Source organism: Pelodiscus sinensis, chromosome 1, assembly GCF_049634645.1.
Source record: "Pelodiscus sinensis isolate JC-2024 chromosome 1, ASM4963464v1, whole genome shotgun sequence".
Taxonomy (NCBI): Eukaryota; Metazoa; Chordata; order Testudines; family Trionychidae; genus Pelodiscus; species Pelodiscus sinensis.
The window spans coordinates 303,752,753-303,771,210 of record NC_134711.1 but is presented as its reverse complement, the minus strand read 5'-3'; the positions used below and the strand labels follow the sequence as shown (position 1 = coordinate 303,771,210).

Sequence of the window (18,458 nt, the reverse complement as noted above, 5' to 3'; positions counted from 1 at the left end):
CAATAGGGGTATTAGTTTCTCCATGAGTCAATATCATTGTGACTCTCCCCAGGAAAAAGAAGACCCACCTCTAGAGGCAAAGACATAGTTTATTCTCGATATCTTTCAGTGCGTAGTTTCTCTGCTATGACTGCCACCAAGAATGTCATTTAGAGCAAAATATATTAGTGGGATTTGGGTAAAACCTTTAGTCTTATTGGAGCTGAATGAACATAACCTAGCTAGCAGTGCACATACAGCAGCAAACTTCCATCAGATGGTAACAATCAAAACCAACCTGGGATTTATTTGAAGCTTCAAACTAAAGGGGAACCATTCACGTCCCAATGATTTATAACTGCCCCTCTTATTAGCTCAGATAAAAGATGGACGAAAATATCAAGAGGCAAAGAAGAATCCTCAGTGATAGCCTGCCTGCTCTGTGATTGTGAGATGAACAAAAGATATTTAGAGGGACATGAATGAGAGCCAATGAGTACTTTAAAGTTTTTTTACTTTTCACCATCTTGTGGTGAAATGCATAAATATTTACAAGGCTCTTGGGCCAGAGGTTACATTCATATTGTACTATTAAAGTTTGAAAAGGCATGAAAAAAGAGGGATGGGTGAACTATCACTGCCAGTAATTTAGTACTTCCTTGCTCTTTCCTCCAACCTGTGCATCCTGCCCTCCCATGAGTGTCCAGGAAAAAGTAACATTATTTAAAAAATGGGCAGTGCAGCGTCATAAATGGGAAATCACATAGCAGAAAACCGTGTGGGAAAAAAGGGTTACAAGCCAGAGAAGGAGAATTTAAGAAAAAGTGTAGAGGATGGTGGGATCAGTTGCCAAAGAGGCAGGGATAAAGGGGGAAAGAAGGGAAGAAAGGATGTTGCCAATTTGATCTTGGTGCATATGTCACAAGACCACTAAAATTTTCGACCCAGCTGCCCCTCTTCCTGCTGCAGCAGGAGGAGACCTGCATCTGCTGCCAGGATCCCGTGGGTAGACCAGGGAAGGCGCAGGGTCTTGCCCCTTGTAGGCAAGTCAAGACCTTGCATATGGGAGATCTGCTATTTTTGACACAAGATGTGAGCAGCTCAAACAGGGGCCTGGGAGGAAAAAAGGGAACTGGGGGAGAGTGGGAGAGGCCGGGCCAGGAGGGGCGGAGCTGGAAGCAGCAAGTGGGGGTGGATGGCCAGCTAAGGACTTGGCTGCCTTCTCCCTACACCGGATCGGTGCCTCCGCCCGGGAAACAGCGCCAGGCTTGGTGCCAGCTCCCAGCCGGGGAGGCAGAGCGGGTGCAGCAGGCAGCCAGGCGGGGAGAGGCAGCGCTCAGCCTGGGAAGAGCCCTCCTCGCCCCTTCCGACGGCGGCAGCTGGCGCTGAGCGCTTTCCTGTTCCGCGCCGGGGTCTGCCAGAGGCTGCAGCGGCTCCGCCCGCAGGGGGGACCTCGCCCGCCCGTTGCCTGCACCCGGCCGAGGCGCCTCCCGCCTGCTCGCCACTCGGTGGGAGAGAGATCGCGGGGAGCCGGGGGCGTGCGGACGCCACCGGCGGGGCAGGGGGGCGCGGGCTTGTGCAGTGGGGCCGGGCAGAGGCGAGGCAGCCGGCGGGGGCGCGTTGCGGGAGCTGGCCCCGCTCTCCAGCTAGTTCCACTCTGCGGGGACCTGCGCCTGGCCCGGGCCCTTGTCCCGCGGGGCAGGATGTGAGGGGCGGCCAGTCCCGACTCTGCCCGCGTCTCCCCCCAGCCCGGCGCCCGGCGCGGCTCAGCATGAGCGGAATGAAGGCGACGGACTCGAGGGCGCCTGGCTGTGCCGCGGACAGCTCGGTCCGGCTGCAGGGCCCGGAGCGGGACCCCTTCCGCGGGGGGGCGGGGACCGTGGACATCTCCCTGCACGGGCTGCTCTACCCCAAGAGCAGCGAGGAGGAGGAGGAGGAGGAAGAGCAGCGGGAGCGCCTGGAGAGGGAGGAGAGGGGCCCCTCCTCGCAGCTGGCAGGCGGCGGCTCCCCTGCAGAGAGGGATGCGCTGGACAGCGTCCTAGACACTTTCTTGGCTCCCCCGGCCCATGCCAGCTCGGCCGGCGCCCCCCAGAATTGGTGCCTCTTCGGGGTCGGGATCCCCGAAATCCCCAACGCGCTGATGAGCCACCGCTCCGAGCAGCAGCGGGGAGAAGCCGCCGCCGCCGGCCACCGGAGCAGTCCGGCTGCAATCCCGGGCCCCCTGCCGCCTCCGGACCCCCCTGCCTCCTTTTGGCCGGGCGAGGGGCCCCCGACAGCCGCTTCCAAGCTGCCGCCGCAACTGGAGGACAAGGGAGCCGCGGAGAGCACGGACGGGCAGTGCAGCGGCCCCGCGGCACTGTCCGAGGAAGATCACGGCTTTGCCTCGGGGGGTGCCGCTGAGCAGGACGCCGGCTCCGGGAGCAGCCTCGCTCTTGCCCCTGCCCACGCCGCTGTCCCGGGGCAGGATTTCCTGCACGTGCCCATCCTGCCCCTCAACTCGGCCTACTTGGCCGCCAGGACCCGGCAGCTGCTGGATGTGGAGGAGTACGGGAGCAGCTGCTTGGACCGTCGGGTATCTCCCACCTCCGCCCCCCGGGACTTCGCGGACTATGGCTACCCCCAGCCCGACTCAAAGGAGGAGCATTACAGCTACGGGGACTTCCAGCCCGCTCTCAAGATCAAGGAGGAAGGGATCAGTGCCTCCGCCGCCCCCTACTTGGGCACCAAGACCACTCCAGCAGCAGTGTGCCCTGCTGAGTACACGCTGGCCCCTCCGCAGCCCAGAGCCAGCCAGGAGCCCTCCTCTCTCGAGTGCATTCTGTACAAAACTGAGTCTCCTGCTCTGGCTGGGTCCTATGGGCCGCCGCACTGTAAAGCCTCGGGGAGCACAAGCTGTATGGTCCAGCGGGACAGTCTTCCCTCCACATCGACAGCCCCTCAGGCGCTTTACCAGCCGCTCAACCTGAACGGCCATCAGCAGCTTGGCTTTCAGACAGCGGTGCTCAAAGACAGCTTGCCCCCGATATACCCTGCCTATCTCAATTACATTAGGTAAGATTTAAGGTCACACGCGTCTGGTCTTCTCCGGCAAATGCGCCTGACCTCTTTCTTTGCAGATGACCGTTAGAGGCGCACATATTACAGCATAATGTGTGGGGTTGATCTTTATTTAAAGGGGATGATAAATTGTGCTAATTTTTACACAGTCTTGGCAAACAGTTAGTGACAGTTTTAAAAGTCTTCTGAAGAAGTGGGCTGTGCCCACGAAAGCTCATGGTACCATCTACATGTTTTGTTAGTCTTTAAAGTGCTACCAGACTAATTGTTGTTTTTTAAGTTTAAAATAAGATGTTACTGGGCTAGAGATTCAATTGGTCAGTGTGCCATAACTTATTTCTGCTTGAAAGAGATGAAATCACAGAAGCTGTGAATAAAGCACAGACGAATGGAAAAATACAGATTTCACCTAAGTTTAATTAAAATGATTTGTACTGAAGGAATATTTCACAGATTAGAATAAGTTTTACGGTAAAAAGGAAAAGTTCTAAAAAAGTGTGAGGCATTGAAACATGACAAAGAAGGAATCAAGAGAGCTTCACTTGATCACAACTCCAAAGAGCTTTTAAAATAAATACACATAGAAATAAGACACTTACATTTGTATTTGCTACATAGTTTGTGTCAAATTTGGAATCTTAGTTCTTGTCAGAAGAAATACACTTTGTCACATACTCTTCTCACATTGAAATGTTCAATGCTTTTGTAGCAAGTTTGACCTGTGAATCCAACAGCGGCTATATTTTATAAGGGATACAAAGTTGTTTATTATTGTATAATGGACTAACAGGCAATCACTTCTAAACTGTTTAAATGGTGAAAATGTCATGGTTTACATGCAGGTAACTTCTGTATGAATTATGGCATATTTTACAAACAGATATTGTTTACATGTGCACATTTCTTTAAAATGCACATGCATGATTTTAGGTGGAAATCACTCAATTCAAAACAAAATTTAACATGGCAATATGTCCGAAATTCTGATCAAGCTCATATATTATCAACTCATTAAATAAAATGGCTCAATCTAATCTGATATACAGAAATATTATAACCTGAGAATATTTACTAATATGTTAAAGACACTTCCAATTTTTTGTAAATAGACACTTGTTTGCTAAATATAATTTCTTTAGATGGGCAATAAATGTGGAAACAATTCTTTACTGTTTTTTGTGTTCATTAAAATTGGTTAGAAGTAAAAAATCTACCATTGAATTAGGAAATTTAATTTGATATGTATGAACTTTCTGCATAATGTGAAGGCCAGTTACATGTTGCCTAGGGAAAAGGCTGCTGAGTTAAATTAGTTGAAGTTCAAAACAGTTTATTTATTACTATTTTAATTTTAGCAACTAGAGAAACTTGCACAGGAGTGATTTTATTCACGAGTAGTCCCATAGAAGGATCAGGCATCTATTTTGAAGTCTCTTGGAAAGAACCTAGCTCTTTCTTGTCTAGTAGCTAAAACATGTTAAAATACTTGCCCTGTACACTAGAGTTTTAAAATTACCTAAAACATTTTACTTAAGGCGTTTTAAAGATATGTCTTATCCAAGTCCCAAAGCAAAAACACATTCAGTGCTGCAGTGCCTTTAATCGCTTTTTTCTATCCTTATCAAATTTGCTTTCAGTTTTAAAAGGTAAGCATTAGGATTATCTCTTTTTCTTTAAAACTGACATCACTATAACCCAGTTCAAGTGTGAATCTTCTTCATGAGTCTGTTTCATTCCTGTTGATTTTCTTTCCTTTTAAAGGCCAGATACTGACATTGGTCAGAGTCCTCAATACAGTTTTGAATCATTACCTCAGAAGATTTGTCTGATCTGCGGTGATGAGGCTTCAGGTTGCCACTATGGAGTGCTTACCTGTGGAAGTTGTAAAGTCTTCTTTAAGAGAGCTATGGAAGGTACGTCAGATGCCTTTGTTTCTAATTATTTGTAATTAGTACATTAAGCACTTTATTTTTATCTGGTTTTAAAATAGATCTTTTAAAATGTTATTGGAGCCATGTTTTGTCCCTGAGACAAAAATTCAGACACTTGCAGTATGTGGTCATTTTTCCTGGGTTATTTAATTTTAATATTATTTGCTTTACTTATAATATTATCAAGCTTGTTTTAGGTTATGGGTTTGGCAGAAGCTTATAAAAATCCAGCAATTCTTAATCTATTACTAACTTCATTAAATTTAATAAATACCAGCTTCATTTTAAAAATAATTAAATGTTGCTGTTTAGCAACAAATGGCCTCTGTATAAAACTACATTCTTTATGCAAATAAAAATTCTCTTGGCTTCCTTCTCTCTTCCTTTTAGTCAGGAGTATATGATATATACTTGGTTATGGTATACAGAATTGGGCCCTTTAAATAATAGTTATTTTAAACTATTGGTTTTGTTTTCTATTCAGGACATGTATAAGAAAATCAAATCTCGGGTGCTAATAAAACAATTATTTCTTTTTAACTCTGAAAATAGCTTGGTGCCTAGTTGAGAATGTATGTTTGGTTTCTATAATTAAATCAAATGATATATGTGATTCTCCATTTCTTGTGTACCCAAAATGTGCATTTCTTGTGTACCCACTGAAATAATTGATGTGTACAAAATGTAAGATTAAACTCCATAGTTTTTCTGACACTTCCAAATACTAAATAAAGCAGTGTATTTTCAGTGGTTTAACCTTTTACATGTTTATCCTCATATCATGGCACACTAGTATACCAGAATATATATATAAAATAAACTTGATTATAGTATATTTCTCTAATTTGTATTTGTTTTCTGAAAATCAAAATTGTACAACATGTTTCTCTGGCATTCAATATAGTTTATTGACCTTTATATTGTTTAATCCTCAAGTGAAAGAACATCTGAATGTTGGGAACAAAAATATTAAAGAAAATAGTTTGGTAGATGTAACACTAATTTTTGTTCTATAATTTCTTGTTTAGTGTATGTGTGTATTATTCCGTAAATGTTATATATTTTAAAAGCCATTCATATCATAAAGTTAGTTGTAATTTACTAAGCTAGACTCCAATTTCAGAAAGTCCTAAAAATGTGTCTATATTTAGACATCTTCCTTGACTAAGTTATATAAACTAAGTTTTCTTTGGTTTTAGCAATATACTAAATACACCAAAAACTTTACAACAACAGCTTGAGCAAGTTAGTTTTTAACCTAATCTAATTTAGAAACAAAAAATGTAAAGAAAAAAATTGTTGTCACTGATATTTTTTCTTTGTTTTCTTTCTGAACCACTGGGATCCGCTGGGTACAAACTAGTTTCCAATTGTATTTTCCCAAGTAGCTATATCTACTCATAAATATAATATAAAAGCATTGCTGATAAATGTTATGAACACTTTATGAATAAAATATTAGTATGTATATTTTGGTGAAGTCTTCACAGAGTCATAGATTTTAAGGACAGATGGGAACACTATGATCCATCAGATCTCTTGAATCATATAGGCCATACAACTTCCTGCTTCAAGTCCAAAAGCTGTGACTGAGTTGGAGCATACTGTTGAGAAAAACATTCAATCTTGATTTAAATATTTCCAATAATGATAAATCTACCACTACCCTTGGTAAATTGTTCCAATGGTTAATATCTCTCGTTAAAGTCACCTATCTCTCATTAAAAAGTCACCTTATTTCCACCTAGTTTAGCTTCCAGTTATTAGATCTTGTACTTTTGTCTGCTGGATTGAAGAAGATTTGTGTTCCCCACGTAGGTATCTGTAGACTGTGACCAAGACATAAGCTCTCATCTTGGACAAACTAAATAGTTTAAGCTCCTTGAGTCTTTTACTGTACGGCATGTTTTCCAGTCCTTTAATCATTTCTTGTGTCTCTTTTCTGAATTCCAATTTTCCAATTTATCGACATTCTTCTTAAAATGTTGATACCAAACCAGACAGTATTCCAGTAGTGATTATGCTAGTGCCAAATACAGAGGTAATATAATTTATGAACATCAGTTTGATATTTCCCTGCTTATATACCCCAGGATGGCATTTGTCCTTTTGTTCACAGTGTTGCACATGGATGGAGTTCATGTTCATATGATTATGCATCATGACCTACAAGTCTTTTTCAGAGTAATTGCTTTCCATATTAGGGTTCCCCCATCCTAGAAGTATGGCCAACATTTTTGTGTTCATAAATGTATGACTTTACAATTGGCTGTATTTAACACATACAGTTTGCTAGTACCTAGTTTGCCAAATTGTTCTGAATCAGTTAGGTACCTTCTTCATTAATTACACCTCCCATTCTTTGTGTCATCTGCAAACTTTATCAGTAATGATTTATGTTTTCTTTCAGGTCACTGATAAAAATGTCAAATAGCATAGGGCCAAGAACTGATCCCTTTTGGACCCCTCTAGAATTGAAAATACTCAGTGATTATTTGTTGTTTTCAGGACTCAGAGAGGCAGCCATATTAGTCTTCAACAACAAAAAATTGTTGTCACTGATATTTTTTCTTTGTTTTCTTTCTGAACCACTGGGATCCGCTGGGTACAAACTAGTTTCCAATTGTATTTTCCCAAGTAGCTATATCTACTCATAAATATAATATAAAAGCATTGCTGATAAATGTTATGAACACTTTATGAATAAAATATTAGTATGTATATGTTGGTGAAGTCTTCACAGAGTCTTCTTTAAAACCTTAAAACCTTCTTTAAAACCTTCTTTAAAAACCTTAAAAAAGAACAATGGTCCTGTAGCACCTTAGAGATTAATAACAATATATAAATAGTATCACGAGCTTTCATGGTGACTTGTCATCTGAGGAAATGGGTTGTACCCTCAAAAGCTCATGATACTGTTTGTATATTTTTATTAATCTCTAAGTGTGCGTCTAGACTACATTCCTCTTTTGAAAGAGGAATGCAAATGAGGGAAATGGAAAATGCGAATGAAGTGCTGATTTACAACTCTCATGCTTGGTTTACATAATCTCTTCTGATCGCTTTTTTGGAAGAGATTTTTTTTTTTTTTTAAAGCAGTCTAGAGGGGGTTCTTTCAGGAAAAAAAAACCCCTTTTCAGAAGAACCCAGTAAACCTCATTTTTTTTCAGGGATAAGGGTTCTTTTGAAAAAGAGTTTTTTTTTAAAGAACCCCATCTAGACTGCTTTTTTTTTTTTCAAAAAATTCTCTTCCGAAAAAGCGATCGGAAGATATTATCCAAATGAAGCGCGATATTTGTAAATCAGTGCTTCATTTGCATTTTCCATTTCCCTCATTTGCATTCCTCTTTCAAAAGAGGAATGTAGTCTAGACTCACCGAAAGGTGCTATAGGACCCTTGATGTTTTTTAAGGTTTTTTTGCTGTTTGCAATAACAGTTTGAGATCTGTCATAGATCCAGTCTTTAAATAACTTAATTTGTACCACATAGATTTTGTTTTGTTCTAGTTTTTTTAATCAAAATGTTTTGTAGTACCATTTCAATACTGTTACCTTTATCAACCAAACTTGTAACTTCCTCAAAATTGTAATCTCATCAGAAGAATATCAAGTGAGTTTGGCAAGATTTTTTTCCCTTAAACCCACATTGAATGGCAAGTTAATTATACTACCTTCCTTTAATTCTTTATAAATCAAGTTCCATATCAGCCATTCTTTTATTTCACCCAGTACTGATGTGAGGCTGATCGGACTGTAATAAGCTTGGTTATCCTATTTATGTTTTTAAAATATTGGCATGGTATAACCTTTCTTCAAGTCATCCAGGACTCCTGCAGTGTTCTGAGGCTTACTGAAAATCAATATTAATGATCCAGAAAGCACCTTGGCAAACTCTTAAAAGCAACTTTTAAATCTGCTAATTTTAAAATGTCTAATTTTAGCAAATAAAGTTTTTAATATCTTTCTTAGTCATTGTTGGCATGGAAAGTATTTCACCATCATATGATATGAATGCTCCATTTGGCTTTATTCCAGTTGTAGAATACTTCTGTGATTTCGGTATTATCATTGACAATTCTATTATTTCCATCTAGTAATGGACAAGTAACGGTGTTAGCATATCTGTTGTACCCAATATACTTTAAAACTCCTTCTTTTTGCCCTTAGTCTTGCCAGCCATAAATTTCTACTTTTGTCTTTTTGCTTTCCATATCAGTTGTATACAGTTCATAGTTTCTGATTTGTATTCATTACTATGAACTTCTCTTTTTTCCATTTGTTATATATTTTAAAAATTTTATAGCTACTTTAATTTCTCCTATAAGTCAAGTTGTTGTTTTTAACCAATGTACTCCTTTCTTCATTGTGAATTTTTGGACATTTATCAAAATATTTGTAAACAGTTATCAATTTATCTTTCATATTGTGGATTGGATTTTATTTTGCTTACACGTAATATAATTATGTCATGATCACTGGTACCTAAACGACTGTTAATTGTAGTTCTGTTATCAACTGCTGTTTGCCAGTGTCATGTTTAATATCGTGTTCACTCGTAGAATGTAGTCTTTCCAGATTAAGAGAACTCAATATATATAAAAAAAGAATGAATGTGAAAAATAGGTGTCTGTCCACACTCAGATGAGGACAATGCAATGTATGTTTTATGTGGCATTTTCATATTTGATGGAACAAAATGCTTCATGAGAGCTTTTTTAACGATATTTCAGAGTGCAATGGTTACTCAAAATTGGAATGTTTTAAGTGACAGAAATATTTTGACTACTGAAATTAATGGAGGAGGAAGACAGAAAAGAATCAAAAGATGTATGTGTAAAGTGAACAGAATGGGCAAGTAGCTGGTTACATAGTCTGATATAGGTTGCACATTTATGGTAAGTCTTTAATATTAGGATTAGTCCTGAATTTGATTGAGAGCTGGATAGGCAGTCATTAGAGTTACTGAAGAAGGGAGTAATATGTTCCCATTTATGGGCAAAAGGATAGTACCCTGCTGTCTATGAAGCCTAGACTAAATGATCTATCTCACTAAATTCAGTTGTCATAAACCAGTATAGTAAAATAGTTTGTCAGTAAGAATGAACTTTCTAAATATTTTACTGAAAATACAATAAAAATAATATTTTGCAAGTTCACAAAATGGTAGGCATGTAAGTGGAAAATCCGGTAAGATTTTGGTGTAAAAATATGCTTGTTTCTTCATAGGGGATGTAGAATTATCTCTAATAAGTTTTATGTGCTGTAATACTATTCTAACATGTTATTTTGTTTTTAAAATAATAGTTTGTGAAAATAAAATATTGTTAGAATATTGTTAAAACATTTTTATAATAAATTAATGCATAAGTAGGAATAGGTAGCTTTATTTCACAGCTTTACTTTAGTGATATAACCTGATTGATATATAATGCTTGAAAATACTGTTTTCCTCTACAGAACGTGTGTACATAGCAACTGTATAATGTAGTACAGACATAAGGAAGCCTCTTAGAAAATATGGGTATGACTGTCTCCAGGGTTACTTTGTGTTCTAAAAGTTTCTGACTTAAAATATGTTGATTGCTTCATCTTTAATTATAATTAGAGGTATTTTTCATATACAAATCATCTCCTGCATGCAACATTTTCTTCTGAATCCAATCAATACATTGAAAGTCCTTTAAAAAACTTCTATTCACTCATAGAAAATAGAGATCTATCTGTTATCTTCAAAATTCTATCTATTCAATCTTCAGTTAGCCAAAATATGTGTCTTAACATGCCTAAACATCAGTATGAACTATATTCTAGTAAATTTGGATATATAATAATTTTTTTGATGCTAGTGATATTTGCAGCTATATATTTTAGTGTACCCAGCATCTAGATGCATAAAAGTTATAGACAAATTAAAACTGTATGAAGAGCCATACTGAAAAGACAATATAATGTAAATGTAGAATGAAACTGCTTTGGAAAGTATATAGGCGATGAATTGTTAAAATAAAAGTGATTGCTCTTTTACAGACTTTGAATCTTTTACTGTTTTTCATTTGTCAACTAATGAGCCTGAAAGTTGGGCTGCTTTGTAGAATTTGTATGTTTTGTTCTTATCAGAGTTCCGAAGAAGAGTAGTCTAACAGTCATTTTCAAGGTCAGCCAATTAGAAAAAGAATTCCTTTCACAAACAGAAACTTCTTTGCCAGTCTGTGAAATAGTAAATTTTGTCCTGTTTTCATCATTGCCGGTAAGCAAAGTATCAGTCAAGAAACATGTAGCAATAGAACATTTTGTACATCATTTATACGTTACTGTGTCTGGAAGCAGGTATCCAGTTTTGGAAGGAATAATTCTCCTGGGTGAAGTCATATTGTAGTGCACTCCTTTTGGTCCAGCATTCACTGGTTTAAAACCTCCTGAAAATGAAAACTGCAGTTGGGAAAAAAGGTGCAACAGATGGGAACGGCTAGTTCTGATAAGGAGTGGCGAGAGGAGAAAAATATGTAAGGGTAGCCAAGGGTTAGAAGTAAAAAAAAAACCTCTGTAAGTTAAGGATTTTTTTTTCAGTTATTTGCCTAGAAAGGATTGATTCCTAAGATTTTTACTTCTCAGTGTAAAGACTTGTGACAATTTCAAGGGCTCTTAAGAAGTACTTTAAAAATAAAAGCCATAATCCTCCCAGCAGCAAGAAAATCACAACAGCTCAATTGCTTCCTGTCATCTAAGGAATTTTAAATGTAAAAATTGATATAGTGTGTCAGAGTGGCTGAAATGTTCTGCTGGTGAGCTTATAACCAACATATTTATCTTTCACAGTGAATGCTTGGAAAGGAAGTTTTGAATGGTATCATATAACTATGTTTAGGATATTTTCTAAGAAACTTGCAACTGAACAGGGAACTTAAAAGGTACTGCCAAATGAGCTGGGTCTTTGGTTTGCAGTTGCGTGAAGATAATATTTCTAGTATGGAATAATAAAAACAATAAAGAGCATGTGGGCTAATTTCTTTCTTCAAAAACTTTTCAGGAACTGAATTGCCAAATTGAGACATTAACAATATCTTTAAAAATCTGTCTGCAGGCAGGCTTGCAGTAACCACAGTGATAGTGGAATGGGAAGTGTAGTTGAGACAGATGATTTGGAGAAGAATTAAATGTTTAAAATTTTTTTTGAATCCCAGACTTTATTGGCTGTTCATACATTGTCTCTAGGCAGCTTGCATTCATGCTTTTGAGTTCCAAGTGACCCCTTCCAAATGCATTATGGGTGCAAAGAGCATATGGCAGTGTCTAGACTGGCCAGTTTTTCTGGAAAATCAGCCGCTTTTCTGGAAAAACTTGCCAGCTGTCTACACTGGCCGCTTGAATTTCCACAAAAGCACTGACTTCCTACTGTAAGAAATCAGTGCTTCTTGCAGAAATACTATTCTGCTCCTGTTCAGGCAAAACTCCCTTTTGCACAAAGCTTTTGCGCAAAAGGGCCAGTGTAGACAGCTCAGATTTGTTTTCCGCAAAAAAGCCCCGATCGCGAAAATGGCGATCGGGGCTTTTTTGTGGAAAAGCGCATCTAGATTGGCACAGATGCTTTTCCGCAAAAAGTGCTTTTGCGGAAAAGCGTCTGTGCCAATCTAGATGCTCTGTTCCGAAAATGCTTTTAACGGAAAACTTTTCCGTTAAAAGCATTTCTGGAAAATCATGCCAATCTAGATGCAGCCTATAAGTTTAGTTAAACTCCAAATAATATTGCAAGTTCTAGCTTTTCTAAGGTTATATCTAGACTTCAGGCGTCTTTCAGAAGAAGAATTTCTGGAAGATATCTTCTGAAAAAACTTTCGAAAGAGAGCGTCCACACAGCAAAAGTGCATCGAAAAACCGATCTGCTTTTTTGAAAGATTGCGTCGATATTGATTGGACACTCTCTCACATTTAAGTTATGATTACTATGGATGGAGTGGCCAGCAGGGCACCTGTGCTTTTTCCTGGAGGCCCCTTCTTTCGAAAAAAACTCCTCTTCCTCATCCACACATGGCTTTTTCTGAAAGAGCTCTTTCAGAAAAAGAGCTCTTTCAGAAAAAGGCTTCTTCCTCATAGAAAGAGGTTTACCACTGTCAGCAAAGCTCCTGCATTCTTTTGACTTTCTATTGAAAGAATGCAATTGCAGTGTGGATGTACGAGGAGTAACGGTAGTTCGGAATAGGAAGCCTAATCCAAACTACCTAGTTTGTGCCGCGTGTAGCCGCGGGCACGGAGTCTGAACTAGCGGACATTTAAAAATGGCGGCGCCCGGCAATATGCAAATAAAGCCCGGGAAATTCAAATCCCGGGCTTCATTTGCAACTCCGGTTGCCTACATTAACCACCCTAGTTCGAACTAGGGTGGTAGTGTAGACATACCTTGAGAGTGCTGAAATCTCCATGAACTAAATGCACTGTGCACCTTAAAGAGCAATGGTGCTTGTCATGCAATTGTGCAGTGGGTTTCAAAGTTAGTGTTGTAATTCATATTATTATATTTTGCAAGTGTCCACAAATATTCCAGACTCCTCATGAAAATTCAAATATATTTTAAGATCTGACAGGTTTAAAATCTTTAATTTTAAGTTCTGACAATCCAACCTTCAAATAGTAATCCAACTAAGGATAAAGAATGTCAGGGAAAGGGAGGGAAAGCATGCCAGTAACAAAGATAAAATCAACACTAAGACACAGATATACATCTTGGCAGTGTTGCTAGTTTTGTTGTTTACTTTTCAAACTCCCCAGTTTCTACAAGCAAGATGGCAGAAGTACAATTTGAATCAACAAGGACTTTCAGTTACATCACATTCAGTGTGAAAGTCTGATAGCCAATGTGGCTGACAAAGTTGAAATGCATAGTAGCATTGCATAATCTGAACGCTAATTTATTGCCAAAGGGTGTTACCGGTGTTAGGACTGAAAATAGCATTGATCCTGTTGTGACTGGTTGTTATTGCTGATTGATTGCTAGCTATTAAACGTTTTCCTGGGTCCACTTTGAAGCAGTATATGTAGAAGCAATGTCACCTGTTGTACTGCACATCTTTTTCGGATGGAACAGAAATAATCTTTGGTAGTAAAAAGCAGTTTGGTTTACAGAATTCAGACAGGCAACGCTAGTTAGATAATGAGTAGGTTCAGCTAAAGGATAAAATGGCATCTGTCAAGCAAGGCTCACTATTTTTCCTGCAACATTGAGATGATAGTCTCATGATGGATATTCAGATGGTGCTTCCAAATCTTCTGAATTGCATCTCTTTGCTGTCATATCAGCAGACTGCAGAGACAGCAATACAGATCTCCAGCCTCATGTTGGCTTCTTGACTATGTGTCTGTGTTCACAGTACCTATGCTTTTGCAAACAGTTGTTGCTTAATGCCAGTTAATCTCTCACCACTTACCGGTATACATTTGTCTTTACATTAAGTATTAAGTAGCCAGAAGACAAGCATTTGTTTGAGATCTAGTAGCTATCTGACTTTGATCAGACACAGATAACTACTCTCCCCACCTTCGTATCTGTACTAAAATTTATTTTTTCTGACTGTAATGTGCTGACTGTCAGTGTTATATTCCACCCATAATTTACCTGATGCCTAATGGGCAGAGTGAGTAAACCTGTGCTTCCAAGTCACTCAGGGCCACACAATCCCATGTAGTCTCCCTGAAAGACAGAGGAATTAAATAGTTGTATACTGTAGGGGTACGTCTACACTGGGCCACTTATTCCGGAAAATCAGCCGCTTTTCCGGAATAAGCTGCGAGCTGTCTACACTGGCCCTTGAATTTCCGGAAAAGCATTGACGCTGTACTGTACAAAATTAGCCACTATTCCGGAAACCGTACGCTGCTCCCATTCGGGCATAAGTCCTTTTTCCGGAAAAGCTTTTCCGGAAAAGGGCCAGTGTAGACAGCTTTTCCGAAAAAGCAGAAAAAACGGAAAAAAGCGGTTTGGACGCTGGGAGACCCCGTAGGAGCCGCGGACTTCCTGGTAAGCCCGAGCTGTTAAAGGGCTCTCAGGCTGCTGGGCGCACGTGCTAGGAGCCTGCCTGGGTTAGCTCTGACACTGCTGTGCTGCCCAACACTTCAGGCTCACCGCGCCATGGCAGCTCCTGCCGGAGAGCCACCTGGACCCCCAGCGGAGGAGGCCCCCAGGGGCCGCAAAAGGCGGGCCCCATCCTGGACCCCCAGGGAGCTGGAGACCCTCCTGGAGTTATGGAAGGAGGAGGAGGGTCTCCACGACCTCCATTCCTGGCGCCGGAAGGCCGATCTGTACACCTGGCTTGCGCAGAACCTGGCCCAGCAGGGACACCCCAGCCGCAATTGTGAGCAGGTCCACTCAAAAGTGAAGGAGCTGCGGCTGGCGTACGTCAGGGCCACTGAGGGCAGGGGGGAGGACCCGACGCCTGCCCATACTTTGAGGAGCTCCACTCCTTTCTGGGCGAGCCCGCCCCTCAAGCCCCAGCGGTCCCCGTGGACACCTGCCAGCGGCCACCCATCAACCGTCCCACCGAGCCGGAGGAGGGAGAAGAGAGCAGCAGTGCATCTGGTGAGGAGGCCAGCGTTGCCACCCAGCAGGCCCCCTCCAGCAACTCCTCCGAGGACGGGGAGGAACCCACTGGTGAGTCTGTACAGTTTGCACTCCCAAGGGTGGGGGGCGGAGGGCGGGAGGTGGGGAGCCAGGTGCCCGGAGCGGGGAGGGGGAGAGCATGTCACTCAGGCCACGTGAGCTGCATGCTGCGTAGCATGAGGACAGCAAGCAGCAGGTGCAACCACGTGCAGCCTGGTGACCGATCGGCACGTGGCCACGGCAGGCAGCTGCAAGCCATGCCTGGGACCCTGCTGCTCACACACATTCGGCGGGACCAGGGGGAAGGGTGGATGCCGGCTGGAACCGGCCAGGGCCCCAGGGACTCAGCCCAGAGCCTGCAGCTCTGGCAAGGGTGCAGAACAGAGAACGGCACACTGTCCCATGCCTGGCTGTGAGGCACAGCCAGCTTCTAATTGGGTAGACCGCAGCATCACGGTCCTGTGAACGTGGCCCCCACCGAGCCCCTCGCCTGCTCCCGGTGCCTTGGCTGGTTCCCCAAGGGAAGTCCCCACTGGGGCCACACATGTTCCTGGGCTACCGGGCTTGCGGGAGGGATCGTGGGAGGGAGAAGGGCCCCTGAGTTGTGCTGCAAGGATGGGACATCCCCCCACCCAGTCACCCTTCTGGTTCCGTCCAGGAGATATCCCACGCGAGGGGATCTGAGAGCCCAGACTGCCTCTGCCAGATGTGCTCCCAGGCACTGCATGGGGATGCATCTCGCTCCCTGTCAAACAGCAGTGATTAACCCAAAAGCTTTTCACAGTCTCCACCGGCAGGGAGTTCCACAGGTGAACGCTGCACAAGCACCCTCCCACCCTGCACAGGGCCAGGATATAGACCGGTGCTTACAATACCCTGGAGGGAGGACCCTACTCCAGGGGCAGGCAGGAGGGGAACCGAGTGGGCCCAAGCCACACAACTGTGGGGTCACCTGGGCTCAGGGGTGGAGGGCATGCGGTGTGGGGACAGTGGACGGCCTGCCTGACTGACCCATCCTTTCTTCTCTTCCCTGCAGCGGGACCTAGCACCAGACCCTCCACTGCGGCAGCAGCACCACCCCCAGCAGGCCAACCCCGGAGGCACAGGCTCCGGCAGAGGGAACAGCTGCTTCGGCACCACGTCAATGCTGTGGAGGCAATCCAGGCCTCCATCGAGGAGCGGGTGCAGGGGGACCTGCAGTGGCGGCAGGATGCCTGGGCTGCCTTCCTGGCCGAATGCAGAGGGATGCGCACCACCATGGACACGCTGACGGCACATATTGTGCATGCCATTCACTATGGCATGGGCGGAGCCCAGGCCCCCGCCATCCCTCCCATAGCACAGGTCATGCCCCCTCCCATCCCAGCTCCTGACCCTGTTCCTGCTCCTGACCCTGTTCCTGGCCGTGCCCCTGTTCCTGGCCGTGCCCCTGTTCCTGGCCGTGCCCCTGCTCCTGGCTGTGCTCCTGCTCCTGGCCACCTCCGCGTGCAGCCTGCCCCGACGCGGTCTGCCCAGTGTGGGCAGGCTGGCCCCCGGAGGAGCATTCGCAGGGGCCGCCCATCCCAGTAACTGCCTCCCCCCGTCCCAGTTGAAGGTCTCCCCCCCTCTCCTGTCCCAGTTGAAGGTCTCCCCCCCCCCCCCCGTAAATAAACAGATCTCTACTTTGCTGTTCATTCCTGTGTTGGGTATTGTGTAACTCTAGGTAGTGTACGAAATGATGTGAGATGCCAAGTAGCCACTTAAATGTAACATGTTGGCAAACTGTGGAGAACGAAATCTGTACTCTATTCACTGGGGAGGGGGGCCCTTCGTAAGTGGTCAGTAGTTTGTGGTGCAGAAATAAATGCTGACACTTTTCAGTAACATGTAAACCACAAACTATTATTAACATAGATAACAAACTAGCAAGAACGGTTACAAGATGCACACAACAGAGATAATTAAACAAAGTCTAGGCACAGGGAGGACGATTGTGGTGTTGCTGGCCACCTCGATCCTTTGGTCCTTCCGGGCCTCAGGAGAGGGACAGCCAGGAGATCCCTCGACGGACGATGACGGGGTGTTGCTGGCCACCTCGATCCTTTGGTCCTTCCGGGCCTCAGGAGAGGAACAGCCAGGAGATCCCTCGACGGACAATGATGGTGTTGCTGGCCATGTCAGTCCTTTGGGCCTTCCGGGCCTCAGGAGAGGAAGAGCCAGGAGATCCATCAAAGATGTCACTGATGTGAGCCTTCTGCACAAGTCCAAAATCCTGTTGGCTGTTCTTCAGGATGGCGATGGTGGCCTAAACCCTAGCCTAACTTAAAAGAAAAACCCTAACTACGCCCGACGCACCCGACGAACAGACTCAATGACGGCCGCGATGTGCTGTGACCCGACGCTTTACTATACTATTGGGGGGGGGGGGGAGGTAAGGAGAGGAGGTGGGGAAGGGTAGGAGCTGGGACAGAATACTCTGGGGTGATCCAAGCGACCCTGCTAGGGGGCTTGGGTAAACATGTCCACCAGGGCCTCTCTAATGCGCACCGCCTCCTGGCGCGCCTGGCGGATGGCAGCTGTGGCGGGCTGGTCCAAGGTCTGTGCCTCAGCTGCCACCCATGCAGAGAGGAAGGCCTCCCCACTGCGCTCCACAATATTGTGGAGCACGCAGCACGCGGCCAGCACTTCCGTTGCATTCTGCTCACCCATGTCGAGACGGGTGAGCAAACAACGGAAGCGGCCTTTTAAGCGTCCAAATGCCAGCTCCACTGGGTTTCGGGCCCGGTTGAGGCGGTCATTGAACCGGGCCTGGTTCTGGTCCAGCTGCCCTGTGTAGGGCCGCATGAACCAGGGCATCAGGGGGCAGACCGCGTCCCCGACGATGCAGATGGGCATCGGCACATCCCCAACAGTCAAGTCCCACC

The 18,458-nt window shown here is 43.8% G+C and overlaps 1 protein-coding gene across 5 annotated transcripts in view; it reads left to right on the top strand.

The window, feature by feature from the left end:
* The first annotated feature begins 1,211 nt into the window (after positions 1-1,211).
* The window catches only part of PGR (progesterone receptor), a 91,931-nt gene continuing 74,684 nt past the window's right edge, over positions 1,212-18,458 (top strand). For 4 of the 5 annotated variants that reach the window (XR_003088120.2, XM_075919277.1, XM_075919278.1 and 1 more), the window contains exons 1-2: positions 1,610-3,030; positions 4,798-4,949. Coding sequence is in view for 4 of the 5 variants with exons in the window: in XM_075919277.1 (XP_075775392.1) it covers positions 1,751-3,030; positions 4,798-4,949 (1,432 nt within the window). In the remaining variant the exon portion in view is untranslated. Of the gene's footprint in view, positions 3,031-4,797; positions 4,950-18,458 lie in introns of all 5 variants that reach the window. The other variant, XM_006110833.4, reaches the window with a different exon arrangement.